Source organism: Myotis nattereri, assembly GCF_964212035.1.
Source record: "Myotis nattereri genome assembly, chromosome: 8".
In the NCBI taxonomy this organism is placed as follows: Eukaryota; Metazoa; Chordata; class Mammalia; order Chiroptera; family Vespertilionidae; genus Myotis; species Myotis nattereri.
The window spans coordinates 5,135,307-5,152,380 of record NC_138083.1 but is presented as its reverse complement, the minus strand read 5'-3'; the positions used below and the strand labels follow the sequence as shown (position 1 = coordinate 5,152,380).

The 17,074-nt window shown below is 37.9% G+C and overlaps 1 protein-coding gene across 1 annotated transcript in view; it reads right to left on the bottom strand.

Moving 5' to 3' along the window:
- The window catches only part of SYCP2 (synaptonemal complex protein 2), a gene marked incomplete at its 5' end in the record, with an annotated part of 101,186 nt that extends 94,724 nt beyond the window's left edge, over positions 1-6,462 (bottom strand). Inside the window, 5 exons of the mRNA XM_081097502.1 lie at positions 1,992-2,016; positions 2,533-2,637; positions 3,409-3,537; positions 4,472-4,615; positions 6,439-6,462. Of these exons, the coding sequence (XP_080953628.1) occupies positions 1,992-2,016; positions 2,533-2,637; positions 3,409-3,537; positions 4,472-4,615; positions 6,439-6,462 (427 nt within the window). The remainder of the gene's footprint in view (positions 1-1,991; positions 2,017-2,532; positions 2,638-3,408; positions 3,538-4,471; positions 4,616-6,438) is intronic.
- Between the last annotated feature and the right edge of the window lie 10,612 nt (positions 6,463-17,074).

Here is a 17,074-nt window from a genome sequence, read left to right as displayed (position 1 = left end):
GATGGCAAGTGCTAACACAGAGAGCAAAGTAACAGTGATCAATGAGGTACTGTCTCCAAATGAGGTCAGAGAAGTTGGGTCTCAAAGACACAGTAAACAATTTTGATATCTAGACAACCACATTTAGCTAATGATCAATGGCCTAAAATTTTATATCTATGTAATTCTCAACTATCATATGATTTCTTTTGTATAGTAGTTCAACTAAAAGCACATATGGTCTTTCAAAGACATTTTCAAAAATGTTTAAAAAATGAGGGACAAATTAAAACTTTTTCAAAATGTAAACTTATTTTGAGAAGGTGACTACATAAAAAGCAAGTCTATTAGTTTTTCCATCTTATAGGGAAATCTCCATTAATTTTTATTAAATTACAGCTAACAAAATAGCAACTGATCTTTAACATTTTGGCTTTGATGGCAGCAAATAGCAGCTGTTCCTTTATGTATAAATAATTCACCAGCCTCAGTTACCAATTCTAGTTAATTCTTTCTCAAGCAACACAGAGATAAACATAACTTGGACTGACTGCTTTTCACAAGACACCTGCTAGCCATAAGTGAATGGAAGAGTTCTCAGTGGACTATTGAAAATTTTGTTCCATTAGCTCAAGGGTTGGCAAACTATGGCCCATGAACCAAATTCAACCCACCGCTGATGAATAATACATTTCATCAGCAAGTACTCTGGAAATGTTTGAATCTATCATGTTTTATTGAACTAGTAGCATCAAGGTGAATTTCATTTACTTTCATGAACTTAGCCATCTTCAGTTACCAGTGAATGATTTTGGTAATACCTTGTGCTGCAGAGTCAATAATGTTTCTTAATGACCTCAACCCAAAATTACAAGGCAAAAATGTGCTATATAAGAAACTTATAATTCAGTAAAGTCATTTTAATGACACTAAATGAAGTTATTTGCATTACAAGTAATGCCAAGCTTCTTTCTGTACTTCCTAGGTTGTCAAAAACTAAAACAAGAATTGACATCTCCATTCCCACACACATATTTATAGGGGATATTTTTTTTTTCAAGTTCCAACTACAGGTCCAGCAGCATTTTTAGACATTGATGTAAGTGCAAGGGAAAGTTTCCATATGTCAAAATCTTTTTAATTGTGCAGATGAGGAGCTTCTACTTAACCTTCAATTAAAGTGATTAATCTGTAGTGCAATGACATTTTAAAAGGCAAATATTAAGAAAATAACTTAATATAATTCTATAAATGCTTTCTAAGTGATGAATATGCTCAATTAAGAATCATGCTTATAGCCCTGGCTGGTTTGGCTCAGTGGATAGAGCGTCGGCTTGCGGACTGAAGGGTCCCAGGTTCGATTCCGGTCAAGGGCATGTACCTCGGTTATGGGCACATCCCCAGTAGGGGTGTGCAGGAGGCAGCTGATAGATACTTCTCTCTCATCGATGTTTCTAACTCTCTATCCCTCTCCCTTCCTCTCTGTAAAAAATCAATAAAATATATTTTTAAAAAAGAATCATGCTTATAAACTTATAGCAGTATTTGTCATTGGCATGAAAAGATTTTCTAATGCACTATATATGTATATATATTCTCATTACATATAAGCATCAATAAATGAATATAATCAATTTTGACTAGAGCAAAAACTAACTCTGAACCTGAATAAGTGATATATCATCCCCTCAAAAAAGAGTGCTATTCTTCACATTAGTATACCTGTATTACAAAAACATCATACTCAATTATTATGTTTTGAATTGCACCAATAAAACATTTGTGGAAATGTGTTTTCTTTCTTGTTATAGTACCTACATATTATCCTCAATTTTTTTTCTGGCCCACAAAACCTAAAATATTTACTATATGGCCCTTTACAAAAAAAGTTTGTTGATCCCCGAATTAGATAATGAATTCCTAATATTGGGAAAATTGCTATGAGAATTGCAAAATTATACTAAAACTCTAACTGCAAATTACTGTTCCATAAAAGAAAATGTTTATTATACCTTCATCACTGATGCCATATACGACCTGAAAAGCAAGGAATAATATTAATATTTTACTGTCTTATATTATAAACCATTATAAATAGTATTAAAATAACAGGTTAAATTTGAACTCACCACATAAGTACTAATTATTTAATTACATTACACAAGATAAATGCTTTACAATCTGAATAGGTTAATCCAACCAAGTCACAAGCCATTCTGTTACTGTCTTTTAGGCTTAAGGCATATAGAACACAAATTGTTTTTATTTATTTTTAATTTAATTTTTTTCATCATGAACTGTGTTTTCTTTTTCTTTCTTTTCTTTGTTTATTGTTTAAAGTATTACAAATATAAGCATAACCAATGGACGCAAGACACTGGGAGGGAGTGAGGGCATGTGCCTGGGGGTAGGGGAGACTGGGAGAAGGTCAATTGTGGGGGGAAAAAAAGGAGACATATGTACAAGTTGTTTTTAAATAAAGTGCTCACTTAGGCAGCATATATACTAAATAAGCACAAGCTTTATAACATTGGTTACTCAATGTGATTTTACCATCAAAAGATCAAATAAGTCTTCTATCATATTTATAAGAGCTTCATCTTTTGAAGTTCCTCGACTCAGAATTATCTCCTTGGATTTTTCAAACCAGGCAACCATGTAAAGAAAAATGTATATTAGTTATTTTAAATTCAATTTTGAGAATGTACTTATCTATATTTGTATAAATAGTAAACCTAGGAATAAAGAAATAATAAAAATTAAAATTCCAGTATTGTATCAAAATAAATTTATGCTTTCAAAACATCGTGATTGTTTTTGTTTTTTTGGTAACTCACTCTATGTGCCCATTGTTTGGATGGGAATGGATAAAGTTAATACTAATTCCAGGTAGAAGACCTTTATTTCCCCCTTCAAATTCCTTGTTCAGATACATTCATATACTAGATGAAAATAATAATCACAAGTTAGATTATTTCGGCACTGTTACTATTTGATAATTTTTGGTATTTTTCACTTTTATGAATTAAAATATTTGAATATAAACTACATCTCAGATACTGTTCAGGGCACTGGGTATACAGCAACGAACAAAACAAACAAAAATTAATGCCATACATTCTAGTATGGCAGACAGACAATAAATATTAAAAAATAATAAAGTCAGATAGTGATTAAGATGAGCTGAAGAGAAAATAAAGCAAGTAAAGTCGCTAGAGAGTCTTGTGGCCTTAAATTCACATGATTATCAAGGATCCTGTGAATAGTTTCCTTGTGACATACTACAGGTTATAAAAATCTTTATTGTAACTCAAAGTTTTATATAAAGTACCCAAATTTATTTTTCAACGGTTTGAAGCATTTACTTTATTAGAAAGCACACCTTTAATAATATTCCCCTCATATGAATGTTACACAGTCTATACTTATCTTTTGGACTAGTCCTTGTTTTATCAAAGTTAGAAGTCCAACTTGCCCCAAAATACTGATATTCCTGCTACATCTTCCAAAAGAAATCAAAATGATTGAAACAGTTTGGATATCCTTTTTATTAAGTTCCTGAAATGAAAAGTATACATTTAAACATCTGTTAACACAAAATAGCATGGAACTGGCTAAGGACTTTATAATTCTCACAAATCCTGAAAGCTATAATTTTAATCTCCAAGGACAAAGGACAAAATGTGGTTTAAAAAAAGCAACTTGTCTAAAGCCTGTAAATGACAAACTCAGTACAAAAATGCAGATCTAGCAGTTGGTTGGCGTATCATCCCATACACCAAAAGGTTGTGGGTTCGATTCCTGGTCAGGGCACATACCTAGGTTGCAGTTTTGAACCCTAGTTGGGACGCATATGGGAGGCAACCAATCAATGTTTCTCTTTCTTTCTCCCTTTCATCAATAAAAAACATATTCTCGAGTGAGGATAAAAAATGCAGATCTGTATAAATTCAAGAAACTTTAGACTATGATACAAAGTTACTTTCCATTCTAAAAAGCTCTAGGTATTTAACAAATAAAATAAATTTTTACGCAATCTTTTAGAATCAAAGCAAATCTCAAATACTGGGAGAGATTGTCAATAACCACATTTTCTTGCATATAAACCTGTCTTACAAAGTCCAAGGTTTTGGATATTATTTTTTATATTTGCAAGCAACAAACTTTGTCCATATAACATGCAGAATATATTGATAGGCTTTTAAAAAAGAGATTAAATTGTTTAAACTTCCAAGATGTATACTATTTTTCACCAGTGGTAACCCGGCAAACATAGCTATTTTAGTACTTTATTTAGAAAATGGTCCAATATGCTATTTGGAGCTTGTCAAATTAAAAAAAAAAGCAAGTGGTAAAATAAAGATTTATTTATATAATTATAAGCGAGTTTGCCAAAGGTTTTTATTCATTTTTTTTCCAATGGTACTTTCCTGGAAAGTAGACTGCTATCAAATAATGATAACAATAATTCAACAAAAATAAATATATTTACCCTGCATATAAGGTCATCCAACTTGTGGAAAAACTGTTTGCTGCATTTAATCTTCACATCTTCAAAAACATCAATTTGTAAAAGTGTTTTCAAAGGTTTGAAATCATTTTTTCTTAAAGCATCATCAATGCATTTTTCCAACTGCTAGAGAAATATAATTAATGGCACATATATTGAATCAAAACGAAAATTATTCACCTTATGCAATCTAGTAATTTGAGAATGGTTTTCACATGAAAATTCTCAAAAGAATTTATATAATATCAATGCACACTTATTTTTTTTAAACTGCCCACTCTTAAATTTGGAGTAATGTAGTCAGATTAAGTTTCTTTGATAAGATTCTATATAAGAAAAATATATTTTACTAATTTTCCACTTAATGTCTTAAATTGGAAAGTCATCATTATGTTGAATTCAACAAAAACCTGTTAATGAAAGAAGTAAAATAAATTTTATGGTAAATAATCTGTAATACCATGGATAAAACTTAAATATATCTATCAACTTCTTAATGAGATTTAAATGTATAAAAAATGCATAGATGGTTAAAAGCACTATTTAGAAACTATACCAACCAATGAGTTAAGCATCTCTCTCACACAAACACAATATTTATTGTATTACATATTTATAGTCATGTGCCACATAATGAGGTTTGGGTCAACAACAGACCACGTATATAATGGTGGTCCCACAAGATTATAATGGAGCTAAAATGCTCCTATTGCCTAGTGATATCATAGCCATTGTAACCTCGTATCACAACACGTTGCTCACATATTTGTGTAAACAAACCTATTGCACTGCCAATCATAGAAAAGCACAGCACATACAATTATGTACAGTACATAGTACTTGATAATGATAATAAATGACTATGTTACTGGTTTACGTATATTTACTGCACTATACTTTTTATTACATTAGAGTATACTAGTACTCTTTCTAATTATAGATATCTGCTGTAAAACAGTATGCCATTAGGCCTGCAAGCAGCCTCATACATCTCATGTTTATTACATCTTCTGAATGCATAATTTTCTCTTATGTTTGATTTAATCTCATGTTGTTTTATAAATTTAGTTTAGCCTATGTGTACAGTGTTTATAAAGTCTGCATTAGTGTACAGTGATGTGCTAGGCTTTCAAAATCCCTCACTACTCACTCATTGACTCACTCAGAGCAACTTCAATTCTTGCAAGCTCCATTCATAGTTAAGAGCCTGATAGAGCTGTACCATTTTCCATCTTTCATATCATATTTTTACTGTACCTTTTCTATGTTTAGATACACAAATACCATTGTGTTATAACTGCCTTAATATTCAGTACAGTAACAAGCTACACAGGTTTGCAGCCTAGAAGCAACAGGCTACATACCATATAGCCTACGTGTGTAGACCACCTAGGTTTGTGTACATGCACTATGGTGTTCACACAACGACAGAATTGCCTAATGACGCATTTCTCAGAAAGCATCCCCATCATTAAGCAGCGCATGACTGTATAACCTTTACAAAATCTGTCATTCCAGGTATTAATGTAAACATCATTAATAAGTAATTTTCATACTACAATCTGATTGGAGTGAATTGCATAGCAATTAAATAGATAAAACTTAGTCTTTACCTAAATGAAGTATCTTACCATTTTAAACTTTGATATGATAATATTCAGGCATAAGTTTTAAACATGAATCAATGCATGATTCTTTTCAATATAAAAGATATTTAGATACATATACACATAAATAATTAGCGTCTATAATTTAAATATTTTTAAATATTGAAAACAAATCTATTAAAAATGAAAAGATAACATTTGCATTTATTCTCCTCTTGACCTCTTCATAAAAACAAGAACGCTTGTCTTTCTTAAAAATATAGCACTTAATACCTATGAACAAACAAAAAATGATTTTAGAGACTAAAATAAAATACTTGCTTTTGGTCCAGGACTACATACCTGGAGATCTGGTCTTATTGGCATTTTGATTTAATTTTTAAAATGGCAGGTCAAAACAAACACCTATAAAAGAAAACATATACTCTGTATCTTACAATCTGTTCTACATATTTAAAATCTTAATACACATACATATGCATTGCTGTTTATACCAAAGGCAATAAATATTGTTTCTTCAATTTCCTCGCTGTTTATGAAATTACTCATTTTAATTTGGCCAAAAAAGTTTCTGGAAAAAAGCCTAAGTAGCATTTATTCAAGCTGTTACTGTTTATGAACTACTTAAACGCCAAAAACTCTGCTAAAAGGTCACAAAACTAGTGAAAGAAAAATCGGGATCTGCCTCATCCTAGAGTCTTGCTATATTTGTTCCAATTTTGGGTAAAAGAAGAAAAATAACCTTGAATTATTGTCTAAATGATATTCAGACTTATAAACACAATAGGTTAAGAAGGGAAGAATATGCGAGTATGTTACCAAAGAATAGGATATATGGGAACACACAAAAATACAATGAGAAGAGTGAGGAAAAGATAACCTAAACACATTTTCTCTTAAAAAGAGAATGGAAACAAGAAACAATGCGGTTACATGAAGCACCACCTACCACCTTAACAAAAGTGTCTAAAATTTCCAAATGCAATTTGGAGGTTAGCTCTATAAAGGAAAAGAAATACTACAATCTTTTCTAGATATCACGACTAGAACAATTTAAAATTAATCTACTATGTAACAGAAAGGTTAGGACATCCAACATAGAGAGGCAATTAATTCATTAATCCAACAGGAATAGAGGACTGTGTACTATAAGACAACAAGAGGCATTAGTTTACTTTCTTGCAGATATGGCAGTAGAGAAATTTAAGTGCCAATGAGGATATACATATAAGGCAAACAAAAAGGGTGAGTCAAAATAATCTCTTGCATTTCCAAAGATTAACTCTAGGGAAAAAGTTCTGATCCCCAAAGAAATATTTGCTCTATGTACATAAGAAACTAGGTCTAAAGATGTTTTTACAGCATTGTTTTGAGTGGCAATGATTCAAAAGCACCTAGATGGGATTTGGGAATGAGAGGAGCATGAGAAATAAATAAATACAATGTGGTAACTAATTTTGTGAATATAATAGTCAAATAAAAAGGCCCAGAATTTTAGGTATTTGTATTAAATTTTAAGTGATTAAAAATATGTTGCTAAATGATACAGCGAAAAAAGAAACTTTGTATCATTTATATGTTTAGGTATATGCATGTACATATACACATATTTGTGTGTGCATGTATGTAGACAGACAGACATTCACATATACCAATGGTCGGCAAACTCATTAGTCAGCAGAGCCAAATATCAACAGTACAACGATTGAAATTTCTTTGAGAGCCGAATTTTTTAAACTTAAACTATATAAGTAGGTACATTGTTATTAACTTAATTAGGGTACTCCTAAGCTGGCCTTTGCTAAAAACGTCCTCGATCTGAGGGGTCGACCTCAGCGAACGTACCCCCACTTCTTCAAAATAGACTCGCCCAGGCCGAAAACTGACTTCTGCACATGGGCCATAAAGTTTCAATTACACTGTACGTGCACGCCCGCACATGGTATTTTGTGGAAGAGCCACACTCAAGGGGTCAAAGAGCCGCATGTGGCTTGCGAGCCGTGGTTTGCCGACCATTGACCTATACCAATCAAGACAGTTGGAATGCTTATCAGGCTCATTGGAGAGGAGCAGTAAGGAGTTGTACAGAACTGTAAACTGTAAACTATTTCTCAAAGTAAGACTTTAGTTTTATTTGTAATTTATATTTATACTAGAGGCCTGGTACATGAATTCATGCAGGGGTGGGGGTGGGGGAGGGACCACAGGAGGTTGACTGGCAGGCCCCAATCCAGTTGTGTACATGTGCTGAGGTAGTGGCAAGCAAAGACCACAGACAGAGTGCTCCAAAATGGCCTCAACACCAGCTATGCTCTGAGGTGGAAATACAGCTCTATTTTGCTGCCCACCCTCGGGCATCTCACTCTCCCCAGGGCAGAGTTGCTGACAGACAGGTCATCTCTCCTACCTCTGCTGCACATTTTTTGGGGGCTCTGTGCCCAAGCATGATAGGTAGCTGACTTTGGCCAATGGTGGCACACCGCTGTAGGAGCACTAGCCAATTAGTGGTTGGGAGCCCAGAAAGGTGCGGGGCTGAGCTAGAAGTGGCTGACAGGGGCAGAAGGGCGAGTGGCACTATGCGGTGGTAGAGGCCAGGTGGCGGTGGTGCTTACTTTGCGTCTTTGCAGTTAGGCTGCTGCCTTGCTCCTTCTGCCCCCTCTGAGCGGCTACTCTGTTTCAATCAGTGTCAGGTTCGCTCTCTTCCTACAGATTTCCCAGACCCAGATTCTCTTGTGCCCGGAGCCTTAGCCTGGGGGAGGGACTGGCTGGGGGGAGGGACCGCTAGAGGTTGGCTGTGGAAGTGCACTGACCACGAGGGGGCAGCTCCTGCATTGAGCATCTGCCCCCTGGTGGTCAGTGCACGTCATAGTGACCAGTCAATCCGGTCCTTTGGCAGGAACAGTTGTTTAGGCTTTTATATATATAGACTAGAGGACCGGTGCACAAAAATTTGTGCACTCGGGGGGGAGGGGGGGTCCCTCAGCCCAACCTGTGCCCTCTCGCAGTCTGGAACCCCTCGGGAGATAACGACCTGCTGGCTTAGGCCTGCTCCCGGGTGGCAGAGGGCAGGCCCAATCCCTAGGTGCAGCCCCTGGTCGGGATCAGAGCAGGGCCGATTGGGGGGTTGGGGCGCCGCCCCGTCATGCACAGAGCAGGGCAGATTGGGAGGTTGTGATGCCACCCTCAGTCACACTCAGGGTAGGGTCAATTGGGGGGTTGGGGCACCGTCCTCTCTCACACTCAAGGCAGGGTCGATGGGGAGGTTGCGGCGCCACCCCCTGTCACGTACAGAGCAGGGCCAATCAGGGGGTTAGGGTGCTGCCCCCATCACACACAGAGCAGGGCCCATCAGGGGGTTGGGGCACCGCCCTCTATCACCCACAGAGCAGGGCCGATCAGGGGGTTGGGGCGCTGCCACTCTCACACTCAGGGCAGGGCCGATGGGGAGGTTATGGCTCTACCCCATCACACACAGAGCAGGGCCTGTGGGGGGGGGGGGTTAGGGAGCCCACCCCTATCAGACACAGAGCAGGGCTGCTCAGGGGGTTGGGGCCCCGCCCCCTGTCACACACAGAGCCGCAGGGCGATCAGGGGGTTTGGGCGCTGCCCCCTGTCACGGTGATCCCGGTGCCGGGAGGCATATTACCCTTTTACTATATAGGGTAGAGGCCTGGTGCATGGGTGGGGCCGGCTGGTTTGCCCTGAAGGGTGTCCTGGATCAGGGTGGGGGTCCCCACTGGGGTGCCTGGCCAGTCTGGGTGAGGGGCTGAGGGCTGTTTTCAGGCTGGGAGTGACTGAAGTTCCCAACTGCTCCTTTTTCTCTTTTTCTTTTTTTATTCTGGGCCAGCTTTACCTTGAGGCTTGGCTCCAGCTCTTAGGCCTCCCTCCACTGCTGAAAGTAGGTTTCTGGCCTTTGCTTACAATGTTGTGAATCTGCTGGCTGAAGTCAGGTGGTATTTGTTACAATGTTTCTTAAACTGCCCGCTCAGAGGCCTGCAGCTGCAGGCGGGGAACATTGGTTTCCTCCGTCACTGAGGCAAGCAAGCCTCATGTTAGTTTCAAGCTGCCTGGCTGCCGGCCGCCATCTTGGCTGACAGTTAATTTGCATATCTCGCTGATTAGCCAATGAAAAGGGTAGCGGTTGTACGCCAATTACCATGTTTCTCTTTTATTAGTGTAGATACCTTACTAAAAGTATAGCAAATTCTTGCCAAAATGCAGGTAAGCGACATCCAAAACATGGGATCAGTAAATTGTGGGTTTGAGTTATTGTGAGGGAACTGAAATGACCAAAGCTAGCCTTTGCAGTTAAACATCTAGGAGTCCAGCTACTCCATCCAAATCTATCCTGGGCCTAACTGTGGTTTTGCCCCATCTGGTTGTATTTATTTACTCTGGCTTAACTCTAAAAGGGGCCAGTCTAGTTGTGGTAGCTAGGGATTCCAATAAACCAACAATGATTCCAGGACCTCTACATAGTCAGAAGTAATTGTATCCAACTCAGAGATGCAGGGACACACTCTTTGCCTCCCCAATTCCTAAAAAGGAGTTTGCCTATTTTCTATGTAGTTTCACTCTTTCATTCTTCCCAGGCCATCACAGAAGATAGAAATTTAGCCTGGTCCTGTTTGAAAATATTATTATTACAAGTTACAAGATTTTAGCTTAAAATATGCATGTGCATTTATATATGCATGTATACACAAACACACACACACACACATACACACATATATGAAGACATATGTATAAACTTGCTTCATAGATAGAACGTTTTTTAAAAGATAGGAAAGTATTATTTCAAAATGGAGATAAATAAGTATTTGAGGTCAGCAACCCATATCATCATAGGCCTGAAAGCTCAGGGGGATGGCTGTTTTCAGGAGGAAAAATTCTTTGGGACAGAAAAACCAGGTTGAAAACATAATCCAGAATATCACAAAGAATATACAGAAGATAAAGTTGGGATATAAAGGAGAAATTCAGACATTCCAATACCTATTCAATAAGAATTTCAGTAGAGAAACCAAGATGGCGTCATAGGTAAACACCGGAGATTGCTGCCTCGCACAACCACTTCAAAAATACAACTAAAAGACAGAACGGACATCACCCAGAACCACAGGAAGGCTGGCTGAGTGGAAATTCCACAACTAGAAGGAAAGAAAAAAGCATACCGAGACTCAGAGGAGGCGCAGTGCGGAAGTGAAATACTAAGATGCAGAGGTGCGCGCGGAGCGGGCTGGCGGCTGAGGGCACAGTTATCTTTTTCAATCGGGAGGGAGGCTCAGGCTCTGAGCTCCAGTTCCGGGTGAGTCTCTAGGGACCCAGACTCAAATGGGAGAAGTGGGACTGTCTGGCATCGGTCTGAACTCGAGGGCAGCTTTCTCTCCGAGGTTTGCAGCGGTTGCTGGGACACTGAGAGGCAGAGCCTCTGAGGACGGGACTGAGAGCAGCCATAACTGCTTGCTCGGCCAGCCCTGTTGATCCCCTGGGACCCGCCCCGCCCAAGCCCTGCGCAGAGGCATTTGCGGGATAGCCTCAGGCAAAGGCTAGATTAGCACCTCCCTAGAGGACAGAAGTTTTCCCACTGCAGACACAGCTGATTCTCACAGCCAGTTGGCCTGGAGGTCAAATCCCTCCCAGTGTTACCTACAACAATCAAGGCTTAGCTACAACAAGACTGTGCACAAAACCACAAGGGGTGCACCAAGAGTGTCTACCTCAGGTAATTGGGACACTTAGCACAGAAAGCCACTCTATTGACACAGCGAAGCATAAAAAATGCCGAGACAAAGAAACAGGACACAAATGACAGAACTGGAGGAAAGCAGGCTGCTGGATATGGAATTCAAAACCACACTTTGAGGTCTTTCAAGAGGCTTCTAGAGACTGCCGATAAACTTAATGAGATGTACAAGAAATCTAATGAGACCCTCGAGGTTGTGATAAAGGACCAACTAGAAATTAAGCATACACTGACTGAAATAAAGAATATTATACAGACTCCCAACAGCAGACCAGAGGAGTGCAAGAATCAAGATTATGATTTCAAATGCGAAGAAGCAAAAAACACCCAACCGGAAAAGCAAAATGAAAAAAGAATCCGAAAATACGAAGATAGTGTAAGGAGCCTCTGGGACAGCTTCAAGAGTACCAACATCAGAATTATAGGGGTGCCAGAAGATGAGAGAGACCAAGATATTGAAAACCTATTTGAAGAAATAATGACAGAAAACTTCTCCTACCTGGTGAAAGAAATAGACTTACAAGTCCAGGAAGCGCAGAGAACCCCAACAAAAGGAATCCAAGGAGGACCACACCAAGACACATCATAAGTAAAATGCCAAGAGCAAAAGATAAAGAGAGAATCTTAAAAGCAGCAAGAGAAAGAAACTCAGTTACCTACAAGGAGTACCCATACGACTGTCAGCTGATTTCTCAACAGAAACTTTGCAGGCCAGAAGGGAGTGGCAAGAAATATTCAAAGTGATGAATACCAAGAACCTACAACCAAGATTACTTTATCCAGCAAAGCTATCATTCAGAATTGAAGGTCAGATAAAGAGCTTCACAAATATTGAAAAGCTAAAGGAGTTCATCACCACCAAACCAGTATTATATGAAATGCTGAAAGGTATCCTTTAAGAAGAGGAAGAAGAAGAAAAAGGTAAAGATACAAATTATGAACAACAAATATGCATCTATCAACAAGTGAATCTAAGAATCAAGTGAATAAATAATCTGATGAACAGAATGAACTGGTGATTATAATAGAATCAGGGACATAGAAAGGGAATGGACTGACTATTCTTGGGGGGAAAAGGGGTGAGGGAGATGCGGGAAGAGACTGAACAAAAATCGTGCACCTATGGATGAGGACAGTGGGTGGGGAGTGAGGGTGGAGGGTGGGGTGGGAACTGGGAGTAGGGGAGTTATGGGGGGGAAAAAGAGGAACAAATGTAATAATTTGAACAATAAAGATTTAATTTAAAAAAAAAGAATTTCAGAAAAAAAATAAAATAAAATAAAAAAAGGGTGACAACATTTGAATAATAGCCAAGAAATTTCCCAAAATAAATATAAACACCCACAAATTGAAGGAATCCACTGAATTCCAAGGAAGATAAATAAAAAAAGTACATCTTGACACACTGTGAGGAAATTTCTGAATAAGATAAAAGAGAAAATCTTAGGTCACCAGAGCAAAAACAAACAGAAGCATGCAAATAAATCAACATAATAGATACCCTGTTCTTAGAATGCAATAAAAATGTAGAAATTAGGTACAATGGTAGCCTCAGACTTCCTATATATCTGGAAATTAAAATACATACATTTGAATAGTCCATGGGATATAAAAAGATGGAAATGACAAAATATTTAACTGCATAAGAACATGTGTACATACATAAAAACCTACAGGATGCAACCAAAGCAATATTTAAATGCAATTCATAGACTTAAATGAATTTATTAAAAGGTAAAAAACAGCCCTAGGCCAATTTGGCTCAGTGGGAAGAGCATCGGCCTGCAGATTGAAGGGTCTCATGTTTGATTCTGGTCAAGGGCATGTACCTTAGTTGCAGGCTCAATCCCTGAGCCTGGTCAGACGTTTGTGAAGGCAACCAATGGATGTGTCTCTCTCGCATATATGTTTGTCTCTCTCTCCCTTCCACTCTCTCTAAAAACCAATGGAAAAATATCCTCAGGTGAGGATTAACAAACAAACAAAAATGGTGAGAAACAGATCCCTAGGATCTTCAGAAGGTAGGGTTATTAAACAAATGGTAGGGTTATTAAACAAATATTTTAAAATAACTGTAAATATGACGTACATAAAGATTATTAAACAAGGCCATGGACGGTGTTTCTCAGTGGTTAGACTTGACCAAGCACCAAAGGGATGTGGGTTCTATTCCAGGTCAAGGACACATACCTGGGCTGAGGGTTCGCTTCCCACCCCCACACCCCTGGTTGGGACATGTGCCGGAGGCAACCGATTGGTGTGTCTTTCACATCAATGTCTGTCTGCGCCTCTCTCTCTCTCTCTCTCTCTCTCTCTCTCTCTCTCTCTCTCCACCCCTTCACCCTCCCTTACACTCTCTCTGAAAAGCAATGGAAAAGATATCCTCACATGAGGATTAATAAACAAAAAAAAGATTATTAAACAAGACTGAGAAATTTGGCAGAGAACTGGAAACTCAGGGGGGAGGGGGAGAACAAGCACAGAAAATTTGAAAAACAACCAAATAATTCTAGAAACAAAAATAGTCAATTAAAAAAATAAGTTAAGAACAAAGGCGATAGGTTTAAATGGCAGATTAGACACAGATGAAATGAAAATGAGATAAACACAACAAATTGGACAACCTAGACCAGTGATGGTGAACCTATGACACGCGTGTCAGAGGTGACACGAGAACTCATTTTTTTGGTTGATTTTTCTTTGTTAAATGGCATTTAAATATATAAAATAAATATCAAAAATGTAAGTCTTTGTTTTACTATGGTTGCAAATATAAAAAAAATTCTATATGTGACACGGCACCAGAGTTAAGTTAGGGTTTTTCAAAATGCTGACACGCCGAGCTCAAAAGGTTCACCATCATTGATAGACAGTGGTTCTCAACCTTCTGGCCCTTTAAATACAGTTCCTCATGTTGTGACACAACCATAAAATTATTTTCGTTGCTACTTCATAACTGTAATGTTGCTACTGTTATGAATTGTCATGTAAATATCTGATATGCAGGATGGTCTTAGGCGACCCCTGTGAAAGGGTTGTTCGACCGCCAAAGGGGTCGCGACCCACAGGTTGAGAACCTCTGACATAGAAGCAATGAAAGCTGGAGGAAACATCCAACCTACTAATACTTAATCAATCTTAAAGAAATATAAAATCTGAACAGATCAATTACAAAAGGAGATTTAATCAGCAATCAAAAACCTTTTAACAACAAAAAGTTCAGGATCAGATGGCTTCACTGGTGAATTATACTATACATTTAAAGAACTACACAAATCCTTCTCAAATGAAGAAGGAAGAAGAGGATGAGGAAGAAGAGGAGGAGGAGGAGGAGAAGGAGGAGGAGGAAGAAGAAAGGAAAAACACTTCCAAACTCATTTTAAGAAGCATCATTGCCATGATACCAAAGTCAAAGCAGAAACACAAGAAAAGAAATTACAATTGCTGAAAGAAAAAACTAAAAACTAGAATTCTATAGCCAGCAAAAATACTATTCAAAAATAAAGGGAAGGATCATCCCATTTGATATTAAAACATATCACAAAGTCACAATTACCAAAAAACAGTATTAGGAATAGAAATAGACAAATGGATCAATAAAAGAGAAGTGAAATGCATACCATCCAAGCATATATTGGAAGTTCATTTATAAGTAAGGTTTTGCAAACCAGAGGATGAAGGTAAACTAGTTAATAAATGGTATGCGCAAATTAACCATATGGGAAAAAATAAAATTAGACCTCTATCTCCCACCATTCACAAAAATAAACTCTAGATGAATTAACTGCTTAGTACTGGCTCAGCAAGTCCTATAACCATAACACCTCTACTGTCAACTTACACCCATCACGTCCCAAAGAAACACTTCCCTTGGCCATGCCTCTGAAAGAGGGGGACTGTAGTAAATTGCACTATTCTGTTTATTTGGTATTAGATGCCCAGTGCATGAAAATTCATGCACTGGAGGCGGGGGGTCCCTCAGCCCTGCCTTCCCCCTCTCACAGTCCAGGAGCTCTCCGGGGTGGGAGGCGACCTGGCGATCAGGGGAAGGAGACACCCCATCACACCTCTGTTGCTGCCACTGCTGACAGTGCAAGCCTTGGCTGGCCCTGGTTACCTGTGCCTCAGGCAGCCCTGGGTGGCTGGGCAGCTGCCATCCAAGGCTTGCTGCATGCCTGCCACCCTGGCGGGGCTGAGGGGACTGGGTGCCGCCATCTTGTGGTTGTGGGTGCTGCCATCTTTGAGGGCGTGGCAGTCAATTAGCATATTTCCTTCTTATTGGTTGTGGGCACAGCCATCTTTGTGACAGCATGAGGGTCAATTAGCATATTCCCTCTTTATTAGATAGGATGGGATAGAAATCCTCCATAATAAAAAGTTTAAAGAATGGGCTGGGGGGGGGGGGGTTTAAAACAATGCAGAGAAGGATATAGATTGCGCTGATACTGATATTTTAGTCTATACTTCAGAATGACGCTATAATTTGAGCAATTTAAGTGCTCTCAGGTAAGAGAAAAGATAGTAATTAAATCAAATCCTTCCTCTGGCAGAGCTTACAGTAGATTCTTGCATAAAGAAGAACTGATTCTTAATAATGCCTAATGTCCATTTTCTTGCTTCTCTTTGTATTCCAACTTGTGGTACTAGAAGCACTAGCAATTTTGTGCACAATACCAGTATTTGCAACAGTTATACATAGTGACTGGGGAACACTTATAGTTCTAAGCAATTCATATTATTCTTTAATTTGTATCTATGTAAATCTAGACATATCTGCATGAACATGATATGAACTCTTTAAAATGGCAATTAGATGGCAAGTAAAGACTAGAATGATGACTAAGTTTATATTAAAATAATAAGATTTACATATTAAAAATAAATAATGTTATTCAAATAATTTTTATTAATATTCATTGTATTGTACCTTAATTTTAAAATAATTTTAATATTTCAGAGAATTTTAAACAATACTTTTTATACTTATTTTATGTTTTTGATAAAAATATACTCAAATTAGTATTTTTTGAATAAATAGATAGTTTTATCCTTAAATCATACTGTCACTAGAACAAATAAGTCTTGCTTATAACATATTCACTGATTTTGATAAAAAAATATGGTATACTAATTTATTCATTATATATTGATATAATTAATATCTACACTAATAAAAGAGAAAGATGCAAATTGCCCATACCTTCACAACACCCACCAGCCAATCAGGAG